The sequence below is a fragment of the Macaca mulatta genome, chromosome X (genome assembly GCF_049350105.2).
Source record: "Macaca mulatta isolate MMU2019108-1 chromosome X, T2T-MMU8v2.0, whole genome shotgun sequence".
Classification (NCBI taxonomy): domain Eukaryota; kingdom Metazoa; phylum Chordata; class Mammalia; order Primates; family Cercopithecidae; genus Macaca; species Macaca mulatta.
This window is the reverse complement of record NC_133426.1, coordinates 57036901-57059618: the sequence shown is the minus strand read 5'-3', so window position 1 is coordinate 57059618 and position 22718 is coordinate 57036901. Positions and strand designations below refer to the sequence as shown.

Here is a 22718-nt window from a genome sequence, read left to right as displayed (position 1 = left end):
TTTTTAACTTTTTAATATGTTAGTCAATACATTGTTTTTATTGTATACCCATTTGGTTTATTATCCTAAAACATGTAACTGAAAACATCTTACTTGATATAGCAACCTAATATTGTTGATTATTTTCAGAATTATAGGATACTGTGAAAAACTATGACTCACAAAAAAAAAATTTAAATGATGTCACTTTATGCGGAATAGATAAAGTTTGTTAAGTATTGTAATCACATTCAAAAATAACTCTTTAAGTTTAAAATAAACCATGTCTCTAAATCTAAAATATGCCTACACAATGCTGTGGAGAAACACTTAATATATGTATTCGCGAGTATGTATGCTACACATTTGCGTATGGTCGTAATGGATTCATGTCGCCATAAGTGTATACACATGGTATTTCTATGTTAATTGGTAGGTTTCCAAAGAATGTGAGAAATGTCTGAAAGATGGAAAACAGATGGAGCAGGAGACCTGAGGGGAGGAGCTAGAGAGCTTGAAGGATTCAGTGAGCAGAGACAGGAAGAGAGAAAAGGCCACCTACAGGTTCCACTGCTGTGAACTGTGGAAAGGGAAGGAGGAGCCCAGGAGGGGCCCCAGGGAAAGAAAGGAAGACCTACTCTGTGTTTAGAAGAAGGGAAGACATCAGTACTAAGGGGAAACTAACACTGCGGTCTTGTGCAGAAAAAGGGCAGAGACTACAGCCACTGCAGCAGGGAAAGGTGGCAGCCCCATGTGGCTGAGGGGCGGCCGCCGCCAACAAGGAGGCAGACGGCCAGCCAGCCAAGCGCTGGGGACACCGCTGCAGTGCTCTTTGCCAGGCTCGCCGCACTCCTACACACGCTCCTCATCTACGGATCCTATCCTCCCCGCTCTTGCAAACACTCACACAGTCAATCGCCTGTTGACCCTCCTTCGGCACAGGCTCACAGCAGAGGCAGCAGAGAGGTGTCCGATTTGGGCACCCGAGGCCCGCGATCCGCAGCGGTGGGGGCCAGGCAGGGCAAAGCCATTGGTGGGCACCAGAATGGAGGAAGGAATCCAGCAGGAGACAGGGGGTGGAGGTGGGCGCCAGGCAAGGGTGGGGTGGGGGAGTGCGGTGGACAACAGGGGAAAGGGTAGGAATAGGAGCCAGACAAGGATTTGAAAGTGATACCCAGGAAGCAAGGGAGGTAGGTACCAGGGAAGTGGTTAGGATAGGCAGTGGGGGTTATGGACAGCAGCAGGGGCACAGAGGGCATGAGGGTAGTGGGTGCTGGTCAAGGCCGCTTTGCAGGGGATTGGGAGTGGACTCCAGTGGCAGCAAGGGGTTCGGGGAGGGCAGTGGGCTCTGAGCTAGGAGGACGTGGCCCAGCCACTTCTGCAGAGTTCCTAACCACAGACAGCTCTACTGCACCACTCCAGCCTTTCCCCACAGCCCAAAGGAACTTAAGAGGGAGAGCACTGCAGGCATGCAGCCAGATTTCCAGCATTGCTTCCAGGCTCCTAGGGGAACCTTAGGCACTAGCGCAGAGTATATCCAGACATGGCTATAGGGAAAAGTTTGCCTCGTGGCACACTGGATATGTCTCTCTATCCTCTCTCCTCCCCCAGCAGGCATGAAGACCCCCAACAAACCAGGGCAGCTGCAGGACGGGCCACTGGGTCTGCAAACATGACAAAGAAAAAAGTCTCCCAAAAGAAGCAGAGAGGCAGACCTTCATCCCAGCCCCGCAGGAACATCGTGGGATGCAGAATTTCTCATGGATGGAAAGAAGGAGATGAGCCCATCACCCAGTGGAAAGGAACCGTTCTGGATCAGGTGCCTATAAATCCCTCTCTTTATCTGGTGAAATATGATGGAATTGACTGTGTTTATGGACTGGAACTTCACAGAGATGAAAGAGTTTTGTCTCTTAAAATTCTTTCTGACAGGGTGGCATCATCTCACGTTAGTGATGCCAACCTTGCAAATACCATAATTGGCAAAGCAGTGGAACACATGTTTGAGGGAGAGCATGGTTCTAAGGATGAATGGAGGGGTATGGTCTTAGCTCAAGCACCTATCATGAAAGCCTGGTTTTATATTACCTATGAGAAAGATCCTGTCTTGTACATGTACCAGCTTCTAGATGATTATAAGGAAGGTGACCTCTGCATCATGCCAGAATCCAATGAGTCTCCTCCAACAGAGAGGGAGCCAGGAGGAGTTGTAGATGGCCTGATAGGTAAGCATGTGGAATATACCAAAGAAGATGGCTCCAAAAGGATCGGCATGGTCACTCACCAAGTGGAAGCCAAACCCTCTGTGTATTTCATCAAGTTTGATGACGATTTCCATATCTATGTCTATGATTTGGTGAAAAAGTCCTAACTGTTAGGGTAAAATTTGGCACATGTGTGGAAATAAATGTATAATTTGTAGACATGAAAAAAAAGTTACCTTACAGTGTACTGAAAGCCTATGGAATCCCTGATAACCCAACATCTTTGCCAGCATTAACTGTTGTTTTGTTCTAAAAAATACAAATTTGTGTGTACGTGACATGCTGTGTGTAAGCGCTTTGTCTTGTTGAAAAGATCAGGTGTGTTTGGTAGATGGGGGATGAAAGGAAGGAACAGCTGTCAATTTCGGCTGTGAATAAAGTTCAGTTAGAATCATAATCAGTCATTTAAAAATGGCACCAGACTTAGCTGGTCTGGTCTGGAAGGGGCAGGGGAAAGAACAAGAGATTAGCTGTCTCGGGGAGAGAGGAGGAGGTGACTGCTTAGGAAAAGGTGGAAAAGGGCCAGAAAGGGAGGGGATTCTTGGGGGAGGGGATGACCTATGAGGAGGAAACCTCCAAATGGGAAAGGAGTGAAGACTAACAGAGGGAGAGTGAGATCTTGGGGCTTAGAGGAAAACAGACAGAATAAATTGAGAACAGAGGAACATAAAGAAGTTTAGAAGATGGACCAGAGTAAGGGGGAGAAGTATCAACCTGACAGGGATCTGGGGAGAGGCTAATGGAAACACAAAGGAAGAGTTGCGTGGGTTAGGGTGTTGCAGGGATTAGAAGAGGGCCACTGAGGAAGAAAGAATTCAAAGAATAAAGACTGAGAGAGGGAGTGGGAATACAGGAAAAGAGTTGTGGGCCCATGAGAGATGGGAAGGTCAAGGAAAATGTTGGACTTCTGGCAGTGTCCATATTGCTCTTCCTGGCTCTATGCACAAAGGAAGTGGCAACTGTCAAAGATGCTGGATGCATTGGAGGTTCCTTAGAAGAGCTTTCTGACAGGAATGACTCAGTCAAGTTAATCCGGAGCCAAGTTTATGCCCATAAGGCTTTTCCTGTTTCAGGGAGTTCATGACACATCCACCCAGAGAACCCCAGCCCTCAGCCTAAACACACTAACATGGTGCCCCACAAGTGCTGGGCTGTGGGCTGCCTCCTCACATTTGTCCTGCACTAGATAAGCAATCCTGGTAGAGGATGGGTCAGTGGGGCTCTCAGAACTTAAGAGATGTGCCATCTTGCATTTGGAAAGTACTTTATCCAGAAAAAAGGAAACCTTACTGAACTCAGGTGCAGCAGTCTCATCACACCAGTTCCTTCTGCTGGAATGTTTGTTTTCTATCTAGAGACAAGGTACATCAGAAGATTGAGCCTAGTGTTTCTCTCCACGGTATGGGGAGTACTTGTCTGTCCATGCTTCTTACAGCAGCTGCCTGAAACCATAGGTGGCTCCAACCAATGACCCACTAAAAGAGACCTGCTGTCCCAAGAAGCCACATTCTGGTTAGACCTTCCCCACAAAGCTGGTGTCTGCATACCCCTCACAGGCACCTGTTGGCCAGTCTTGCCTACCCAAGCTCACAGAAATCTGTGATAGAAGTCTGTGAAGCTCTTTGTTTCCAGGTGAGGCAGATGCCATGGGGCAGTCGGGCTGGAAGTTGTGACTTGGTATAACTCATTCAGCTGTACAGTATCACAAGGAAGTGTCAAGGTTGGTGGGGAGAGGGAGCAGCAACCCACCAAAAGTCCCTCAGAACTATGGTGTCTGATGCAAAGATAGATCTGTATATTTCTCTTCCTCCCCTCCTTGCCTTTCCCCAGTCTTTCTCCTGTAGCCCATCTGAAAACCCTCTCACTAGTTTCTGCAACCACACCCTTCACTAAATTATACCTCTGACCCCAAAGAAAGAGTGCTGGTGACCCCTGTTGCCCAGGTTACCCTAACTCCATGGATAGTGGGAGATGCAAGGAGCTGTCAGGAGTTGAAAGAAGATGGTAAATAGAGTTTATTCTCTGCACCCAACATGGCCTGAGGCTGACTGCCTCAAGAATTACACAAGGCAAGCCTACCTCACCGTAGCAGGGATTAATTTTCATGTATACATCACACAATTCAGTCCAACAAATACCAGCTGACTGCCCAGGGACCAATCTCAGTCAGCTGCCAGATTTTGTTTCATCTTTGTGTTTTCATTGTTTTCTGTTTTTAATTAAGTACTTTAGACATTTGGGAGATTGCACACAATGAAAATTTATGTTTCTGGCATCTCCTGAAAGTGAAACAGAACAATTACAAACAACAACAACAACAACAACAACGTGAGGATTGGGGCCCTCATTCCAACAAGGATAAATGCAGCTGGGCCTTAGGTAGGTCCCAGTCCAGTTTAGACTCCGAATACCCTCTCCAGTTGGCCACACCCCCAGCTGGCCTGCTTCACACTAATAAAATGCACAGTTGTTCCCTGGAAGCGTTTGCACTTGTGACTGGGGCTACACCCTGGAAACACTGCCCCTTTGACTTGCTTTGATCCCATTTGCTTTTTAATTTACTTGTTTTATCTTTACCCCACAAATACTTACTTCAGGTGGGCTCTCTGCCAGGCATTCTTCTAGGCACAGATATTGATGATGTAATAATGAATGAAAGAAGCAAACCAAAATTCTTATCCTCATGGAGCTTTCATTTTAGTGTGGGGGATAGACAGTAGCCAAAATGAATAAGCAATTATAATGTGTATTCATAGTGACTAGTGTTAAATAGAAAAATATAAAGCAAGGAATTGGGATAGAAAATTTCAGGAGGGAGGCTGAAACTAGATAGATAAGGTGTCCAGGGAAGGCCTTACTGAGAACTTGGCTTTTGAGTCTCACCTGAAGGCAGTGGGAGAACTCACCCTGTAGCTGTCTGGGGAAGGAGCATTCCAGATGGAGGGACAGCAGGTGCTGAGGCCCCAAGACAGGTTTAGGCTGGCATGTTTGAGGAGCAAGGAGGATGCTATCATGTCTGGAGCTGAGTGAGCAAGGCAGAGAAAAGCAGGAGCTGGTTTCAGAGAGGTAATGGGGATGAGAGAGAGAGGCAGACAGCTTATAGCCCTGTAGGTTTCAAAATGCAATTTGGCTTTTACATGGAATGTGATGGAGACCCATCCATGTATTGATAGTGGAGGGGAGACAAGATTTGTCTTAGTTTTACAGGATCACTCTGACAACTTGGAGAATAGTTTTTATTAGTATATGATGAATAAAGGGAGAATAATTAGTAGGATATTCCAATTATTTTGGTAACCGATAATGGTGGGTTTCAGTATCCTGGTGGTAGTAGACATGGTGAAAATTAGTTGGATCTGGCTGTTTTCAGGTATACCCTGCATGTTTTCCTATTTGATGATGTTGTGCAGTGGAAGATAAATATGAGTCAAGGACTACACCATGTTTTCCGGTCTTCTTTTGAAGATCTTAAGAGAAACAAATTCCCAGTGAAAACCATAGATGACAGAATTGGGCTCTATACTCAATGCCTAGATTGGGCCTCCCCGCTCTGGATAACTCCCATAGCCATTATATTGGAAACCACTGATATGTTATTTTGGCAATGGGCCAACAAAGGGAGTTTGTCACAGATTTAAAACTGTTAGTGAAAAATTTAATGTACGGCTGTTCAAAAGTTCTTAGTATTCAGACAGGGCTTAAACCTGTATTCTGTTTGGATAAAGAACAGATGTTTATATTTCAGTAGATTTGTTCAAAATTCATTACATATATCACGTCCCATTTCCCATTCCCCAAGCCCATGTGCTATTATTGGTACTGAGAATACATGAGTTAAAATGTAAGAGAGTTTCATATTAATGATCAGTGATGGGATCACACACAATTAATCAGTCTTGGTTCGTGCACTCATCACAGTAAAAGAGATATGGTCAGAATCCTCCAACTCTTTTCCTTAGGTCACTACTGGACATAGATGGAAGTTGACACTGTGAAATTCCAAGAGTTTTTCTTTCCTCTCAGAGATTACGGTACATTTCCTAGTAAATCATTTCCTATATTTATTTTTGGTAGGTAATGATAGGTTCAAGCAGATCTATAACATTTTTGCTTTCTCTTTCAGATTGAAATTGTACCACATCTCAAGAAAACGTTACAGTTATGTACAGTTAATGTTTCAGAGGACTAAGAATGAAAAATCTTTACTCTTTGTAAGTTTGTAACCATTTGAGAGAACAGCACCATAATGACACATTTGGAAGTCAAAATACCCCCTTGGTATTTAATAAAAGCTGAACTGGAGGACATGGTTAGATACGGGGCTTCAAGGACTTCCTAATATTTCACCCAAACACAAGCACAACTGGATAATGATGGACTTCTCTGATACGGCCGCAAAGCTTATCCTACGTTTGAGAATGAATTAGAGTGTCTCTTCTGTCCAAAAGAAATAAACCCAAGAGATAAATAAAATGGTTTTTCACATGTCCAACTCCTCTCACACTCACCAATTAGGAAAGCCTTTGAGAGATATGCAGCCAGGGGAATTAGGGTGCTATTTGGCAAATGCTATACACAGTACTTCATAGAAACAAAATGGAATTTTTTAATTTTATGCAGTTAATACGTTGCACAATATACCTGAGAATAATTTGCAATGTATTGTAGTTAGAGGTTAGATATTTTCAGTGTGGCTTTAATGTCCTTTTAAAAATCTATTTCGGAGGCATCTGAAATAAACTATAAGTTGCTGAGCTCGCTAGTTTAAATAAGTAATAGCACATATTAAAGAGGGACCTCACGAAGTGGGAGCATGATTCCACTGACTCCCCTAAAATCTTCTTGCCTCTGTCTTGAAGGAAGTAAACTATACCACTGATTGACCACAGGAGTGGCTAATTAAAACCACTAGTCTAAAAGACACTAAACAGTGGGCACATGAAAACTCTTTCGCTAAAAATCGCTAAACTTTAAAATGTTGAATGAAATATGACAGACCTCCTTTTAAATGTATAGCTGAGCTTTAAATATTGTGAGGGAAGTCAACAGGGACCAACAATTAAGAAAGAACTGCAAACAACAGTAGTAAGCACATAACCTGATGCTTTGGCAACATGGAAGGAGAGGGGTGCTGTCTCAGTAACTAAAGGATTTTAAAAAGAAGATAAGGCCTTAAGTTCGATAAATTTGGCTGTTGGAAACTAAGATCTTCTCACCTGTATTTCAACTCTCCACATAAATAGCCCCGAACTATATTTTAAAAATGTAAACCAGATTATGCCACCCTCCTGCTTAGAATGCTCCAAAGGCTTCTTATTGCAGTTAATATACAAAACAATCTTCATGCCTTATTCTGCATGCGCTAGATCATGCATTCTCAAACAGAATGATATTGCCCCCAAAAGGGGGAAATATGATTGTTGGTGTGAGAAGTGGAAAGATATGAAGTTTTACAATGGTTTGTGTCCTCCAAAGCTCAACTGTATTTGACAAAATCTTATACTTTAGAACTTAATCACTCTTGTTTTCTTCGATATCACAGGAACATTGCCATTGAGCTCATGGAAGATACATGAAATGTATGCAAGACCAGCACTACAAAATCATAGCAAATAGATGACTTTGATTGTAGGACTTTCAATCTATTGCTCATTCTTGAAGTCATATGTCAAGAAGTGGCCTTTGTGTACCTACTGGCTGCCACTGAGTGACTATGTTTGATCCTCGATGTCTGGTGTGTGACTTGGGCTTTGAGAATTAAATAAAAATAGTTAATATTTAACTTTACAGAAGTTATTTAACCCATCATAATTTCTGTCAAGTACTAAAAAGAAAAAATGATAATATATGAATATCTAGCTGCTAGTTACAACTGATTTTGTCATATCAAGCAAAAGTGAAAAGTTAAATTCACAAAAATTACTTTGAAGAAATTAATTTAATGTTTTCCATTGTTTCACCTTTTCTAGAAAAATGTCGTGAATAATTTTTTAAATGTGATTACATCACTATTATGTATTTATATAAACTGCCAATTTGCATACATACTTTGACACATTATAATTTATGTAAGTAAATACATTCCATTAAAAGTCACTTAGCAAATACACTTATACAGTTAAGTTAGATATTGCTAGCTTTCTAATTTTTAATTTAACTACTACCTTCAAATTTTATTCATACTTAATCCTGCATACAGGTTGATTATATATAAAATACAGATATACATGCATTTATTGACTAGATTATACAGTACATCATTGGTATTCAAATTTCATGAGGAGACAATTAGGAAAAAGAAGAAAATCCTTATAAAGCCATCTAGTGGGGAGGGGATAATAGTGAAATAAGTTGATGGGTGCAGCACAGCAACATGGCACAAGTATACATATGTAACAAACCTGCACGCTATGCACATGTACCCTAGAACTTAAAGTATAATAATAAAAAATAAAAAATAAATAAAAAAAGAATGAAGAAGCAGTGCTCTAGATGATCTCACTCTTTTGCGATTCAAATATGGTCTCCTTTTTACTACATATTACAGCCATACTAACATTTTTTCTATTCTCAAAGGTAACAAGCTTGTTTCCACTTCAAAGTCTTCATGCTAGAGCTATTTCTTACCCCCAGAGATTTTCATAACTTTCCATAAGTGGTTGCTTCTCATATTCAGGTCTTGACTCAAATATCACCTGTTCAGAGATTCTCTCCTTCTACCCCATAACCTTGGTGTTTCTTGCTCTGTAGTACTTACCACTATGTGAACTTGTCTTTTAGATTGTTTATTTTCTGTCTTACTCCACTAGAATAAAAACTTTGAATGCAGGAATCTTGTCTATCTAATTCATTCTAGTAATGCAGTGCCTATGAAAGGGTCTGGAACATAGGAGACACTCTATAAACATTGTGGAGCAAGTGAATTATTGCATGACAATTTTATATTTTCAAATAACCTATTATAAATCCCTTTGCATTTGTTGGTCCTTTTTTCTGTATTGCCAGTTTTCTTTCCTATTGTTTTATTTTTTCACAAAACTTAGACATATGTTTTGCTATATATTCTACTAATTTTCTATTTTTTCACTTCATCAGTCTCTGCATATTTTAGTTACTTCCTTTAAGTTTCCACGGCTATCTATAATGATAATTTCTGGCTAATTTTTAAGGGAAATAGTCATTACTATAAATTTATCTTTGAATAGAGTTCTGGCTGTAACTGGCACATTTTAATATGTTGTGTCCTCATTGCTATCATTTCTCAAGTTCTCTGTTGTTAATTTTTTCTTATTTTCTTTTTGATTCAATAACTTCTTGGAAGATTGCTAAAAATTTATAAATACTGGGGGAAGGCCAGACAAAGCACATATATATTCTTAAATAAAAGATAGTCTTCTTTATCTGGAAAGGTTCTTTTATATCAGGACAGGTAACATTAAGAAGGAAGAATGTGGCAACATTGAGAGAAGACAAAGATACCTACCTCATCAGCAAAATAGGCACCATCAACCCTCAAAATAGATGGAATGAGAAATGTCACAATTGGATTGCATTCACTTGTTATCGCAGCATTGTTTGAAACAGCAAAAATAGCTGGGGGAAAATCTTGAATGTCTATCAATACCAGAACTGTTGAATACATTGTGTTTATGTATCACTTGAAATAGTATACAATTATAAAGAAGATGTTTTAGAAATATATATAGATGTGTCGTTGCACACAAATGTAAAGAGTATGATCCCACTTATGTTAAAAAGTGAGAAGGACTTCCAAATTCCGATGTTTACGTTTATATTTATATATTGTTGTAGTATCATACAAAATGGTTTGGAAGAACATATACCAGGGATTTAACACTGGTGAAGTGTGACTGAAGATGGAACGTGAGAACACTGGGATGTCCTGAGAGGTGGCAAGGAGAAAAAGGAAATGAGATAGAGAAAGGTCTATTTCATTCATCATAGATCTTTTCATTGTTAAAAAGATCGCAGTAAACCATATTAATTTTTGGTAATTTTGAAAGATAGTCTTAACTAATATTAATGCATGAAATTTAAAAATAAGTGATTAGAATGCTATTTTTTATTCTCACAAGATTGAATATCAGGATCACCTCTTTAAGACAGAGAAATCTAAAGTATATGGAAAATAATACATGTGAGGTGGAGAGACTGGAGTCCGGAAGCCTACCTCTTCCTTTGAGGGAAATATAAGAGGCTCATCACTTTGTTGATAGCGTTTATTTAGGGAGTTATTTACTAATCCTGATATATTTTTTCTTGTAGTGCAAATGAGAATGATGCCTTTTTACCTCATGCTTGTTTTTTAGATAGCTCCTTATTCCTTATTTGCAGCTGAATACTGGATTTTTTAAGTCTGGAAGTAATGTCCCATTTCCTGATATGGGAGCTGGTTGGATGAATGAGTGCCTGAGAATGTATTGTTTCATATAACTTAAAAGTATAACGGTATTGTCTAGGGATACTATATAATTTAAGTCTGGGAACGCTAAGCCATTTAAGATGCCTTCAACTGTAAGTAACAGAAAACCCAGATTCAAATTGCTTTAACTATAAAGAAACTTGTTACCTCATAACTTGGAGTCAGAAGTAGGACTCCAGGGATGGCATGATCAACAGCAAAATGATAAGATCAAAGCGCACAGAGTATTCCTATTCTCTCTTCTTCCATCTTCATTACATAAGTTTTGCCCTCAGGATGATTACAGATATTCCAAAGGTCATATAAAGATATAGCATCATCCTAAAAAAGAAAAGGGAACATTATTTCCTGTTTCTTTTCTTAAGAGTAAAGAAATTTTTTTCAGAAGTCTTCCAGCAGATATACTATGATGCTTAATTGACCAGGATTAGATCACATGCCCAATGCCAAATCAATCACTTACAGGAAGAATGGCATCACCATAACTAGCTTAGACTAATCTTCTAAAGTGAGATGAATATTCAAAAGTCAGTCAGTGGCCATAACCACCTACATGTACAGAATGTGTCACTAGGACAGTCTCCCTCTTTTTGCATAGGCTGGCTCCATTCTGTTCTTTGGGGTACCTTCATTCTCAATCTATTGATGATAGTAAAGTGAACAGAGCAGCTTAATCCTCATATCCTTTCGGGTTCACTCTCTTCCAATGGAAACTGCCACATGCCTAGGAGTTTGTGTCTCATTGGCTTTGACTAGGTTGGATGCTTATTCCTAAACTAATCATTGCAACAGTAATTCCATACCCTGAAAAGTCAGACTTGTTGTTCCCAAGAGGAAAATTGTGGCACTATTACCAGAAGAACGGTGATAAGATGCTAGGCTGCAGTATCAATTGATGTCTATTACAATTAAATATATTTTTGCAGCTCAGCATCTATATAAACCTTTCCTGCTATATATACATGTCCAAATATTTCTCTAATTTTTACTTTGATCAGCTACTGATAAAGTATGAATTGCTGTCTATTTGGAAAATATCTTTGCAAGAATAACTGCTACTTTAACTTTTTAGACAACAGATTAGTTAATGATTGTTTTTGAACTTTAAATAAATTGAATAGAATAATGTGTGCCCCTTTGTTCTCTGGCTTCTTTTTTCAACATATTTGAGAGATTCATTCATGTTTTTCCATGTAGTTGTAGCTTGAATATTCTCACTACTGCATGATATTCCAATGTATGAATATACCCCAACATATCTAGTATATGGTTGATGGAAATGTAGGTGTTTTTTAGTTTGGAGTCATTACAAATAGTTAAACACATTTTTTTCTTTTTCAAACCACTATTGAGGTATGATTTACAGTCACAAAGCTGTGCCTATTTAATGTATACATCCTAAGGATGAACACATATATTTCATAATAAAAAATAGGGTTTGAGATTTTAGTAATAGGAGACTAAACAGTTCAAAACAACTTTCCCTAAAATCTGAACAAATTGAGTAAATCTGAACAAATATAGTAAAAAAGAAAATCCGCTCTCAATGGCATCTAAAAGCTGAGAAATACGAAATAATTATCTAGCTGAGATAGAAGGAGAACAGATCCAAGAGGCAAACAGGGCATTTGGTGGATGTTTTTCTACTGGGAAAGTTTACCCATTCTAGAGAGAACCACTGAAAGACTTAGATGCTCAACAGAACTTGTGACTGCTTGTTAAATATATGAATACAGAATCTGGAGTCCAGAACCTTGGTAACTCCCTAACCCGTTACTTTTCATTGAAATTCCAGGGTTGAAATCCTAGGAGTAAGAGTTAACCATAACTTTAAAAAAGCCTTCGCTGAAACTACAACATATATGCAAATTGCTTCCCATAAAAATTGTATAAACTTTCACTTGCATCAGCACTAGATATGAACCCCTTTTTTCATGATCAATGACATTAAGTAACATTTTAATGTTCTTTCATACTTTGTTGAATCAAGATTATTATTTCTATTTTTCCTTGTAGACGTTATTTTACTAACTGTACTTGGTCTGTTAACATCCGACTCATCCCCTCATTCAAATACCATAAGTATCTGAATAAGAAAGATACCATTAAGCAATGTTTTGTTTACAGAGTTTTTGGTTGGTTCATTTGCTTTCTGGTCAATTTTATTTGGCTGCTTTTTACCTTTTAATAAATCAAATATTGATATTGGTACAACATTAGTATACAACCTTTCTCAAAATATTTAAAGAATCATTTTAACATTCCTTAAAGAATACCCAGTGTTTCTCCACTGATTTATAAAACTATAACTTTTATCTAATTATTTCTTAGGAAGTTATTTTTTGCAAAGCTTTCTATTCCGATACATAGATCTGATTACTCATTATTGTAGAAACATTATGTCAAATGTCCAGTACTGGGAGAAAAGCCAAATTATAAATCACTTTAAAATTGAGTTTTATGGACCAAGCACAAGATATGTAACAGGTGCTCAACAAATATTTGTTGAATGAAAAAATCGATTAGAAAGCATCTAATTTCCTGGAAAAATTAATAGACATGAAATTACAGATAAAAAACAATCTCAGTTTTGCAAAAATTTAGGAAAAAGGGGGGAAAAAACCTATGAGCATTAATATTTTGCTGTGAGGCCCTCAAAAATGGGAGATACGACTGCAGTTGATGATTTTCCTCTTAATATTAATTTCCCAAAATTTAGATAGTGCTCACATTGTACATGCACTTATCTTGCAATAAAGAAAAGGGAAAAAATCCCTTAAAAACAAAAACAAAAACGTCAGGAAAGATCAGACAGGAAAAATTAGGTAGAGACTGGGTCAAAACGGCAGACTTACCATAGTGAATTTCTCTGTTCCAACTCCAAATCCTTTCAAAAAGAGGAAAGACATATTTAGGTGTAAAGAATAAATCCATAAGGGCAAGGGACTGGGCGCGGGGCGGGGTGGGGGAGCGGTGTGGGCGCGGGGCGGCGGCAAGGCGAATTCCAAGAAGATGGAAAGCAGATAGGGCAGGAGGACTAAGAAGGTGGGGGTGGGAATCAAGGGACCCTGAAACGGGTGATGAAGGCGCCACAGGGTTCCGAGGACTACTGTGGCACCAACTACTCTGAATTTGGGAAGAGGCGGAGTCAGAGCCTATAGCTTCTCCAGGGCTCCAGGCTGTGTGGTGGGCGTGGGAGCCTGGTGGAGAGGAGGGCGCGGTGTTTGACAGGAAGAGGAGGCCTCTCTCTGGGCAGGAAGCTGCGCTACGGAAAGAGGGAGGAGACTGCGGCGGCGACAGCAGGGACTGGTGGAATCCCGATGTGGCTGAGGGGCCGCCACCGCCAGCAGGGAGGCGGAGGGCTAGCAAGCCAAGCGGTGGCAACGCCGCTGCAGTCCTCTTTGCCTGCCTTGCAGCCCTCCTAGACACGCTCATCTACGGATCCTACCCTCCCAGCTCTTGCAAGCATTCACTCGGCCGGTCGCCTGCTGACCCTCCTTCGCCACAGGCTCATAGCGGAGGCAGCAGCGAGGTGTCCGATTTGGGCACGTGAGGCCCGCGATCCGCGGCGGTGGACGCCAGGCAGGGCAAGGCCATTAGTGGGCGCCAGAATGGAGAGGGGGATGGGAAGGAATCCAGCAGGAGACCTGGGGTGGAGGTGGGCGCCAGGCAAAAGTCGGGTTGGGGAGTGCGGTGAGCTACATGAAAAGGGGGTAAGAACGGGAGCCAGACAAGGATTTGAAGGTGAGCTCCAGGAAGCAAGGGCGGTGGGTATCAGGGAAGTGGTTAGGGTAGGCAGGGTTTGTTGTGGACAGCAGCTGGGACACTCAGGGAAGGAGGTCAGTGGGTGCCGGTGAAGGCCGCTTTGCAGGGGATTGGGAGTGGACTCCAGTGGCAGCAAGGGGTTCGGGGAGGGCAGTGGGCTCTGAGCTAGGAGGACGTGGCCCAGCCACTTCTGCAGAGTTCCTAACCACAGACAGCTCTACTGCACCACTCCAGCCTTTCCCCACAGCCCAAAGGAACTTAAGAGGGAGAGCACTGCAGGCATGCAGCCAGATTTCCAGCATTGCTTCCAGGCTCCTAGGGGAACCTTAGGCACTAGCGCAGAGTATATCCAGACATGGCTATAGGGAAAAGTTTGCCTCGTGGCACACTGGATATGTCTCTCTATCCTCTCTCCTCCCCCAGCAGGCATGAAGACCCCCAACGCACAGGAAGCCGAAGGGCAACAAACCAGGGCAGCTGCAGGACGGGCCACTGGGTCTGCAAACATGACAAAGAAAAAAGTCTCCCAAAAGAAGCAGAGAGGCAGACCTTCATCCCAGCCCCGCAGGAACATCGTGGGATGCAGAATTTCTCATGGATGGAAAGAAGGAGATGAGCCCATCACCCAGTGGAAAGGAACCGTTCTGGATCAGGTGCCTATAAATCCCTCTCTTTATCTGGTGAAATATGATGGAATTGACTGTGTTTATGGACTGGAACTTCACAGAGATGAAAGAGTTTTGTCTCTTAAAATTCTTTCTGACAGGGTGGCATCATCTCACGTTAGTGATGCCAACCTTGCAAATACCATAATTGGCAAAGCAGTGGAACACATGTTTGAGGGAGAGCATGGTTCTAAGGATGAATGGAGGGGTATGGTCTTAGCTCAAGCACCTATCATGAAAGCCTGGTTTTATATTACCTATGAGAAAGATCCTGTCTTGTACATGTACCAGCTTCTAGATGATTATAAGGAAGGTGACCTCCGCATCATGCCAGAATCCAATGAGTCTCCTCCAACAGAGAGGGAGCCAGGAGGAGTTGTAGATGGCCTGATAGGTAAGCATGTGGAATATACCAAAGAAGATGGCTCCAAAAGGATCGGCATGGTCATTCACCAAGTGGAAGCCAAACCCTCTGTGTATTTCATCAAGTTTGATGATGATTTCCATATCTATGTCTATGATTTGGTGAAAAAGTCCTAACTGTTAGGGTAAAATTTGGCACATGTGTGGAAACAAATGTATAATTTGTAGACATGCAAAAAATGTTGCCTTTCAGTGTATTGAAAGCTTATGGAATCCCTGATAACCCAACATCTTTGCCAGCATTAACTGTTGTTTTGCTCTAAAAAATACAAACTCGTGTGTATATGACATGCTGTGTGTAAGCGCTTTGTCTTGTTGGAAAGATCGGGTGTGTTTGGTGAATGGGGCATGAAAGGAAGGAACAGATGTCAGAGATCTTGTGGCTTAGAGGAAAATACACAGAATAAATTGAGTAGAGAGGAACACAAAGAAGCTTAGAAGAGATCCAGAGTAAAGAGGAGAAGGATCAACCTGACAGGGATCTGAGGAGAGCCTAAAGGATACACAAAGGAAGAAGCTATGTGGGTTAGGGTGTTGGAGCAGTTAGAAGAAGAGGGCCATTGAGGAAGGAGGAATTCAAAGAAGAAAGACTGACAGAGGGAGTGGGAATACAGGAAAAGAGTTGTGGGGTGTGGGGCCCATGAGAGATGGGAAGGCCGAGGAAAATGTTGGACTTCTGGTAGTGTTTACATTGCTCTTCCTGGCTCTACGCACAAAGGAAGTGGCATCTGTCAAAGATGCCAGATACATTGGAGGTTCCCTAGAATGGCATTCTGACAGGGATGACTCAGTCAAGTTAATCCGGAGCAAAGTTTATAACCATAGAGCTTTTCCTCTTTCAGGGAGTTCAGGATGCTGCTACCCAGCAGAACCCCAGCCCTCAGCCTAAACACACTAATGTGGTGCACCACATGTGCTGGACTGTGGGCTGCCTCCTCACATTTGTCCTGCACTAGATAAACAATCTGGGTAGAGTATGGGTTCGTGGGGCTCTCAGAACTTAAGAGATGTGCCATCTTGCATTTGAAAATACTTTATCCAGGAAAAAATGGAACCTTACTGAACTCAGGTGCAGCAGTCTCATCACACCAGTTCCTTCTGCTGGAATGTTTGTTTTCTATCTATAGACCAGGGGCATCAGAAGATTGAGCCTAGTGTTTCTCTCTAGGTTATGGGGAGTGCCTCACTGTCCACACTTCTTTCAGCAGCTGCCTGAAACCATAGGTGGCTCCGACCAATGACCCACTAAAAGACACCTGCTGTCCCAAGAAGCCACATTCTGGTTAGACCTTCCCCACAAAGCTGGTGTCTGCATACCCCTCACAGGCACCTGTTGGCCAGTCTTGCCTACCCAAGCTCACAGAAATCTGTGATAGAAGTCTGTGAAGCTCTTTGTTTCCAGGTGAGGCAGATGCCATGGGGCAGTCGGGCTGGAAGTTGTGACTTGGTATAACTCATTCAGCTGTACAGTATCACAAGGAAGTGTCAAGGTTGGTGGGGAGAGGGAGCAGCAACCCACCAAAAGTCCCTCAGAACTATGGTGTCTGATGCAAAGATAGATCTGTGTATTTCTCTTCCTCCCCTCCTTGCCTTTCCCCAGTCTTTCTCCTGTAGCCCATCTGAAAACCCTCTCACTAGTTTCTGCAACCACACCCTTCACTAAATTATACCTCTGACCCCAAAGAAAGAGTGCTGGTGACACCTGCTGCCCAGGTTACCCTAACTCCATGGATAGTGGGAGATGCAAGGAGCTGTCAGGAGTTGAAAGAAGATGGTAAATAGAGTTTATTCTCTGCACCCAACATGGCCTGAGGCTGACTGCCTCAAGAATTACACAAGGCAAGCCTACCTCACCGTAGCAGGGATTAATTTTCATGTATACATCACACAATTCAGTCCAACAAATACCAGCTGACTGCCCAGGGACCAATCTCAGTCAGCTGCCAGATTTTGTTTCATCTTTGTGTTTTCATTGTTTTCTGTTTTTAATTAAGTACTTTAGATATTTGAGAGATTGCACACAATGAAAATTTATGTTTCTGGCATCTCCTGAAAGTGAAACAGAACAATTACAAACAACAACAACAACAACAACAACAACAACGTGAGGATTGGGGCCCTCATTCCAACAAGGATACATGCAGCTGGGCCTTAGGTAGGTCTCAGTCCAGTGTATACTCCGAATACCCTCTCCAGTTGGCCACACCCCCAGCTGGCCTGCTTCACTCTAATAAAATGCACAGTTGTTCCCTGGAAGCGTTTGCACTTGTGACTGGGGCTACACCCTGGAAACACTGCCCCTTTGACTCGCTTTGATCCCATTTGCTTTTTAATTTACTTGTTTTATCTTTACCCCACAAATACTTACTTCAGGTGGGCTCTCTGCCAGGCATTCTTCTAGGCACAGATATTGATGATGTAATAATGAATGAAAGAAGCAAACCAAAATTCTTATCCTCATGGAGCTTTCATTTTAGTGTGGGGGATAGACAGTAGCCAAAATGAATAAGCAATTATAATGTGTATTCATAGTGACTAGTGTTAAATAGAAAAATATAAAGCAAGGAATTGGGATAGAAAATTTCAGGAGGGAGGCTGAAACTAGATAGATAAGGTGTCCAGGGAAGGCCTTACTGAGAACTTGGCTTTTGAGTCTCACCTGAAGGCAGTGGGAGAACTCACCCTGTAGCTGTCTGGGGAAGGAGCATTCCAGATGGAGGGACAGCAGGTGCTGAGGCCCCAAGACAGGTTTAGGCTGGCATGTTTGAGGAGCAAGGAGGATGCTATCATGTCTGGAGCTGAGTGAGCAAGGCAGAGAAAAGCAGGAGCTGGTTTCAGAGAGGTAATGGGGATGAGAGAGAGAGGCAGACAGCTTATAGCCCTGTAGGTTTCAAAATGCAATTTGGCTTTTACATGGAATGTGATGGAGACCCATCCATGTATTGATAGTGGAGGGGAGACAAGATTTGTCTTAGTTTTACAGGATCACTCTGACAACTTGGAGAATAGTTTTTATTAGTATATGATGAATAAAGGGAGAATAATTAGTAGGATATTCCAATTATTTTGGTAACTGATAATGGTGGGTTTCAGTATCCTGGTGGTAGTAGACATGGTGAAAATTAGTTGGATCTGGCTGTTTTCAGGTATACCCTGCATGTTTTCCTATTTGATAATACTGTGTAGAAGATAAATATCAATCAAGGACAGCACGACCTTTTCCAGTCTTCTTTTGAAGATTTTCTTAAGAGAAACAAATTCCCAGTGAAAACCATAGATGACAGAATTGGGCTCTATACTCAATGCCTTGATTGGGTATACAATACTGATGAAGTGATCTCTAACAATGAGAAACCGACCCTGAGTCTCATTGATAAATTATTGTTATTAGCTTTGCCCCTCTGGATAACTCCCCTAGCTATTATGTAGGACTTTGTTGCCTGATACTGAGAATTGAGTCAGCCAAAAACATTGGAAGTTTATTGTTTTGAGACACAAGCAGCCATTATGCCACACAGAATCGAAAGTAAATGCTAAGCCTTGCTAATGGTACAGTGCAGCTCTGTCTCTACTTTCTCAGGCACAGCTGCCATAAGGAGAAAAATCATTAGAAACGGGGCAAGTGATCTCTGTCCTTAATGGAGATCAAGTTCCATATGCATCCATCTTAGTAGGTCAGAGAATTTTCATGAAGGAAAGAATCAAGCTTTTATGGCTCTGTTAGATATGGGTGCCCAAGTAAACTCTTCTACTGGACTCCTGGAAGGAGAAAGCATCCCAAATTAGATAACAGGGTTTGGCCAGGTTTACAGCAGGAGAAAGAAAGAAGCCAGTATGACCTTGTGAACAAAACTTTTTAGGCTAATTCAGCATACTGATGCTGCTACCTTCACATCTGAATATCACTGGGAACTGATGCTTGTATTTCCCTGTTTCATAAGTGCCAGATGAAATTCAGCTATACATAGATAAGTACTAGTGGGACACATAAATTTATCTGTCACCAGCTTTCCTGTCTCTCCCACATTCTGCGCTTTCTGATCCAACACAAAGCATAGAATTCTAGGAAGAAAAAAGAAAATCTGTGCCCTGAGTAAATATTAGTACCTATAGGAGGCAGTAGTAAGAGATGCAGGATCTTTACAGAACAGCCTTGTATGCCCAGTGCAAAATCTAACAGGAGTTGAAGAATGATAGTGGAATATTTTCAAATAAATTCAGTTGTTTCTCCAATGGCCCCAGCTGTTGCAGACATCTTGACTCTATACGAATCTAAGACACAGACTAATAGAACATGGTGCACTGTTTTAAACATTGACAACACTTTCTTTCCCATATTAGCATCTGAGAATTAAGATCTGTTCACATTCATGTGACAAGGCCTCTAATACATGTTTGTTGTACTCCGCCAGTGTTACCTAAACTCCAGTGCCACTTGCCAAAATTGAATAGGTTAGAATTTGGGGCAAGTTCTTCTTCATTCAGATTTCCAAAAGTTTCACTATACATGATGTCCTGATGGTTGGCAGTAAGAAGTCTCAGTCTCAATAGCCCTACCTAGCTGTGGTATTATCACACATCCTCTAGGAAGAATGACTGAAAGTCTCCAAAAAAAAAAAAAAATCAGGATTAATATTGAAAATCACTGCCAAAATTCAAGAGTAATGTTGTTTGCCAGTAATGTCTCTTGCTTGCCAGTAATGTTTCCTGGAAGTATGTAGGAAAATTCACAATAAAACCTCAGGCAAAGAAAAATTGTCTCTTCAGCACCCCCACCACCAAAAAGGAGTTTCAGCAACTAACTAGATTCTTTGGATATTGGAAATGCTTTGTGATTGCTTGGACATTCTGCTTGGTCCTTTATATTAGCTAACCCACAAATCAGCATCTTTTGAGTAAAGCCTGAAATGAAGTTCTGCCATGAAAACAGTCCAGTAAGTTGTGTCATGTTCTCTACCTTTGGAGCCCTACAATTGTAATGATAACTTTGAGCTATATAAGTATCTGTAACTGATGATTTTACAATTGCTATTTCCGGAAATGGGAAGCAATCTTCACCTGGGGTGTCTTGGGGTTTTGGACTCCTCTACTTCCTGACAAGACTGCCAGATACACCACTTTTGAAAAGCAGCTATTATCTGTGACATGTTTTGTCTTTGTGTCCCCACCTGAATCTCACCTTGAATTGTGATCCCCGTAATCCTCATGTGTCAAGGGTGGGACCAGGTGGAGGTAACTGAATCCTGGGGGTGGTTTCTCCCATGCTGTTATTGTGATAATGAGTGAGTCTCATGACATCTGATGGTTTTATAAGCATCTGGCATTTTCCCTGCTTGTGCTTCTTCTTCCTGCCATCCTGTGAAGAAGGTACCTTTCTTCCCCTTCCCCTTCCACCATTGTTGTTTCCTGAGGCCTTCCCAGTCATGCAGAACTGAGTCAATTAAACCTCTTTTCTTTATAAATTACCCAGACTTGGGTATTTCTTCATAGCAGTGTGAGAATTGACTAATACATTTTGCTACTGGGCTCATTTCAGAACTGAACACCTGAACCATGGAGGTCAGCCTTGCACCTCTCCAGCTTGACATTCCTGTTTGGGGTTGATCAATTTCAACTTAATACCTCCAATGGTGAGAAGAGCTCAGCAAGCCTTGCTTGTGAAAGGTAAATTGCATCTTAAAACTTAGTTGGCCTCACCCCAGCAGCATATAGGCTTTACCTGAAAAAGTGGCTATTACCCATTTTCAGCTGGCTAAATGAGGCCCTTGACTCACAGAGGTTCAACTAAATGTGTGGGCCTGGTTCACTGACAGTTCAGATAAGCTGAAACCTGCTGATGTCCCCTGGATTGCTGCATATGTTCAATCTTACCACTAGCTATGCAAAATTGAAAAGATAATGGATCCTCTCCTCAGTGGCCAGAATGCAAAGCCATTTTCATAGATCTGGGTTATCCTCCACTAGATGAAGTTTGTTATACTTTTACTGACTCATAGGATATTGACAATGACCTACTTGTTTGGGTTGCCACTTGGAAAACTACAAAATTGCAGACTAAAGACACCTCTCTTTGGGCCTGCAACTAAAGAAACAAATTGTTGCTGCTGCTGCCCCTGCTTAATGTATCTGATTTACTCATGTAGATGATGACCACATAAGAGACCATGATCTGATGACACTGAAATCAAGCTCCAGAATGAGCATGAACCACTTAAGTTGCTTCAATTTCTAACTGAATCCATAATTCTACTGGATTTGGCAAAACATCCACCTTCATAAACAGGATCAAAGTACAGGATTGTTTCTGTTGTGGAGGCTACCATTGCATGCCAGACTTCTGGCCTTCCAAATCTTATCTGCCAGTGAGAGTGGCCACATTGCATAAAGTTTTGCTCCTGACACCACTGTACTTGGCACCTGGATGACAATGAATTTTTTTATCTCCTCTATGGGTTATTGGCAGTGCCTTACCACTGTTGACCATTTTTCAGATTAATAATGCTGCTGTTCCAATCCAATTATCCAGCACTGACACAACATTATGGTCCCTGAAGAAACCATGTGTCATGTTTTTATTTTCCTGGACCATTTGCAGTTGGAAATGGTGCATCTTGCATCACGAAAGCCATTCAACAATGGCTTAACAGTGAAGGTATTCATGGACTGTCCATGCTCCCTACCATACAGAAGCACCAGATATTTTAAAAATAGCTTTATTAAGATGTAACTCACATAGAATATGATTCACTAATTTAAAGTATACAATTAACCGTCATCACAGTAAATTTAGAACATTTTCATTACTTCATAAAGGAATCCCTAAACTTTAGCTATCATTTCCCCAATGCTCCCATCCTTCCTGCCCTAAGCAACCACTAATTTACTTTTTGTTCCTATATATCTGCCTATTGTGAACATTTTATGTAAATGGAATTGTATAATATTTGGTCCTTTGTGACTGGCTTCTTTCAATTAGCATGTTTTCAAAATTTATCCATGCTTGTAGCATGCTCATCATTCATTTTTATGGCTGAGCATATGGATATATACAATTTTGTTCATTCATTTATGCCTCCATAGATATTTGGGCTGTATTCACCTTTGGACAGTTATGACTAATGCTGCTATAAATATTTGTATAAATGTTTTTATTTAGTTTTTTTTTTTCATTTCTTTTAG

The 22718-nt window shown here is 41.2% G+C and overlaps 3 protein-coding genes across 18 annotated transcripts; 2 read left to right on the top strand and 1 right to left on the bottom strand.

The window, feature by feature from the left end:
• Positions 1 to 1384: 1384 nt before the first annotated feature.
• Positions 1385 to 2367, top strand: LOC705734 (spindlin-2). Of its 2 annotated transcripts, XM_077989161.1 has the most exons (2): positions 1385 to 1798; positions 2102 to 2367. In XM_077989161.1, the coding sequence occupies exons 1-2, from the start codon at positions 1523 to 1525 to the stop codon at positions 2348 to 2350; spliced, it is 525 nt and encodes a 174-aa protein (XP_077845287.1). In that variant the 5' UTR covers positions 1385 to 1522; the 3' UTR covers positions 2351 to 2367. The 2 variants fall into 2 exon arrangements, with proteins under 2 accessions (XP_077845287.1, XP_014983050.2); XM_015127564.3 differs by having other exon boundaries at positions 1385 to 2367.
• Positions 2368 to 9314: 6947 nt separating this feature from the next.
• On the bottom strand, positions 9315 to 14121 carry LOC144338694 (uncharacterized). The gene is made up of 2 exons (XM_077989162.1): positions 13542 to 14121; positions 9315 to 11007 (listed from the first exon to the last, which is right to left on the bottom strand). The coding sequence occupies exons 1-2, from the start codon at positions 14119 to 14121 to the stop codon at positions 11003 to 11005; spliced, it is 585 nt and encodes a 194-aa protein (XP_077845288.1). The 3' UTR covers positions 9315 to 11002.
• Positions 13966 to 15827, top strand: SPIN2B (spindlin family member 2B). 15 transcript variants are annotated; one of them, XM_077989159.1, is made up of 3 exons: positions 13966 to 14218; positions 14878 to 15104; positions 15408 to 15827. In XM_077989159.1, exons 2-3 carry the CDS (start codon positions 14880 to 14882, stop codon positions 15654 to 15656), a joined length of 474 nt encoding a protein of 157 aa, XP_077845285.1. In that variant the 5' UTR covers positions 13966 to 14218; positions 14878 to 14879; the 3' UTR covers positions 15657 to 15827. The 15 variants fall into 15 exon arrangements, with proteins under 15 accessions (XP_077845285.1, XP_077845284.1, XP_077845286.1 ...); XM_077989158.1 differs by having other exon boundaries at positions 14875 to 15104; XM_077989160.1 differs by having other exon boundaries at positions 13966 to 14268; positions 14875 to 15104.
• Positions 15828 to 22718: the final 6891 nt, after the last annotated feature.

Excerpts from the sequence above, each read along its gene's own strand:
- LOC705734 (XM_015127564.3), top strand. The coding sequence starts at position 1,523 with ATGGCTATAGGGAAAAGTTTGCCTCGTGGCACACTGGATATGTCTCTC.
- LOC144338694 (XM_077989162.1), bottom strand. The coding sequence starts at position 14,121 with ATGAGCGTGTCTAGGAGGGCTGCAAGGCAGGCAAAGAGGACTGCAGCG.
- SPIN2B (XM_015127558.3), top strand. The coding sequence starts at position 14,298 with ATGGAGAGGGGGATGGGAAGGAATCCAGCAGGAGACCTGGGGTGGAGG. Across the intron at positions 14,431-14,874 it reads AGCCAGACAAGGATTTGAAG|CAGGCATGAAGACCCCCAAC; the intron begins GTGAGCTCCAGG and ends CTCCTCCCCCAG.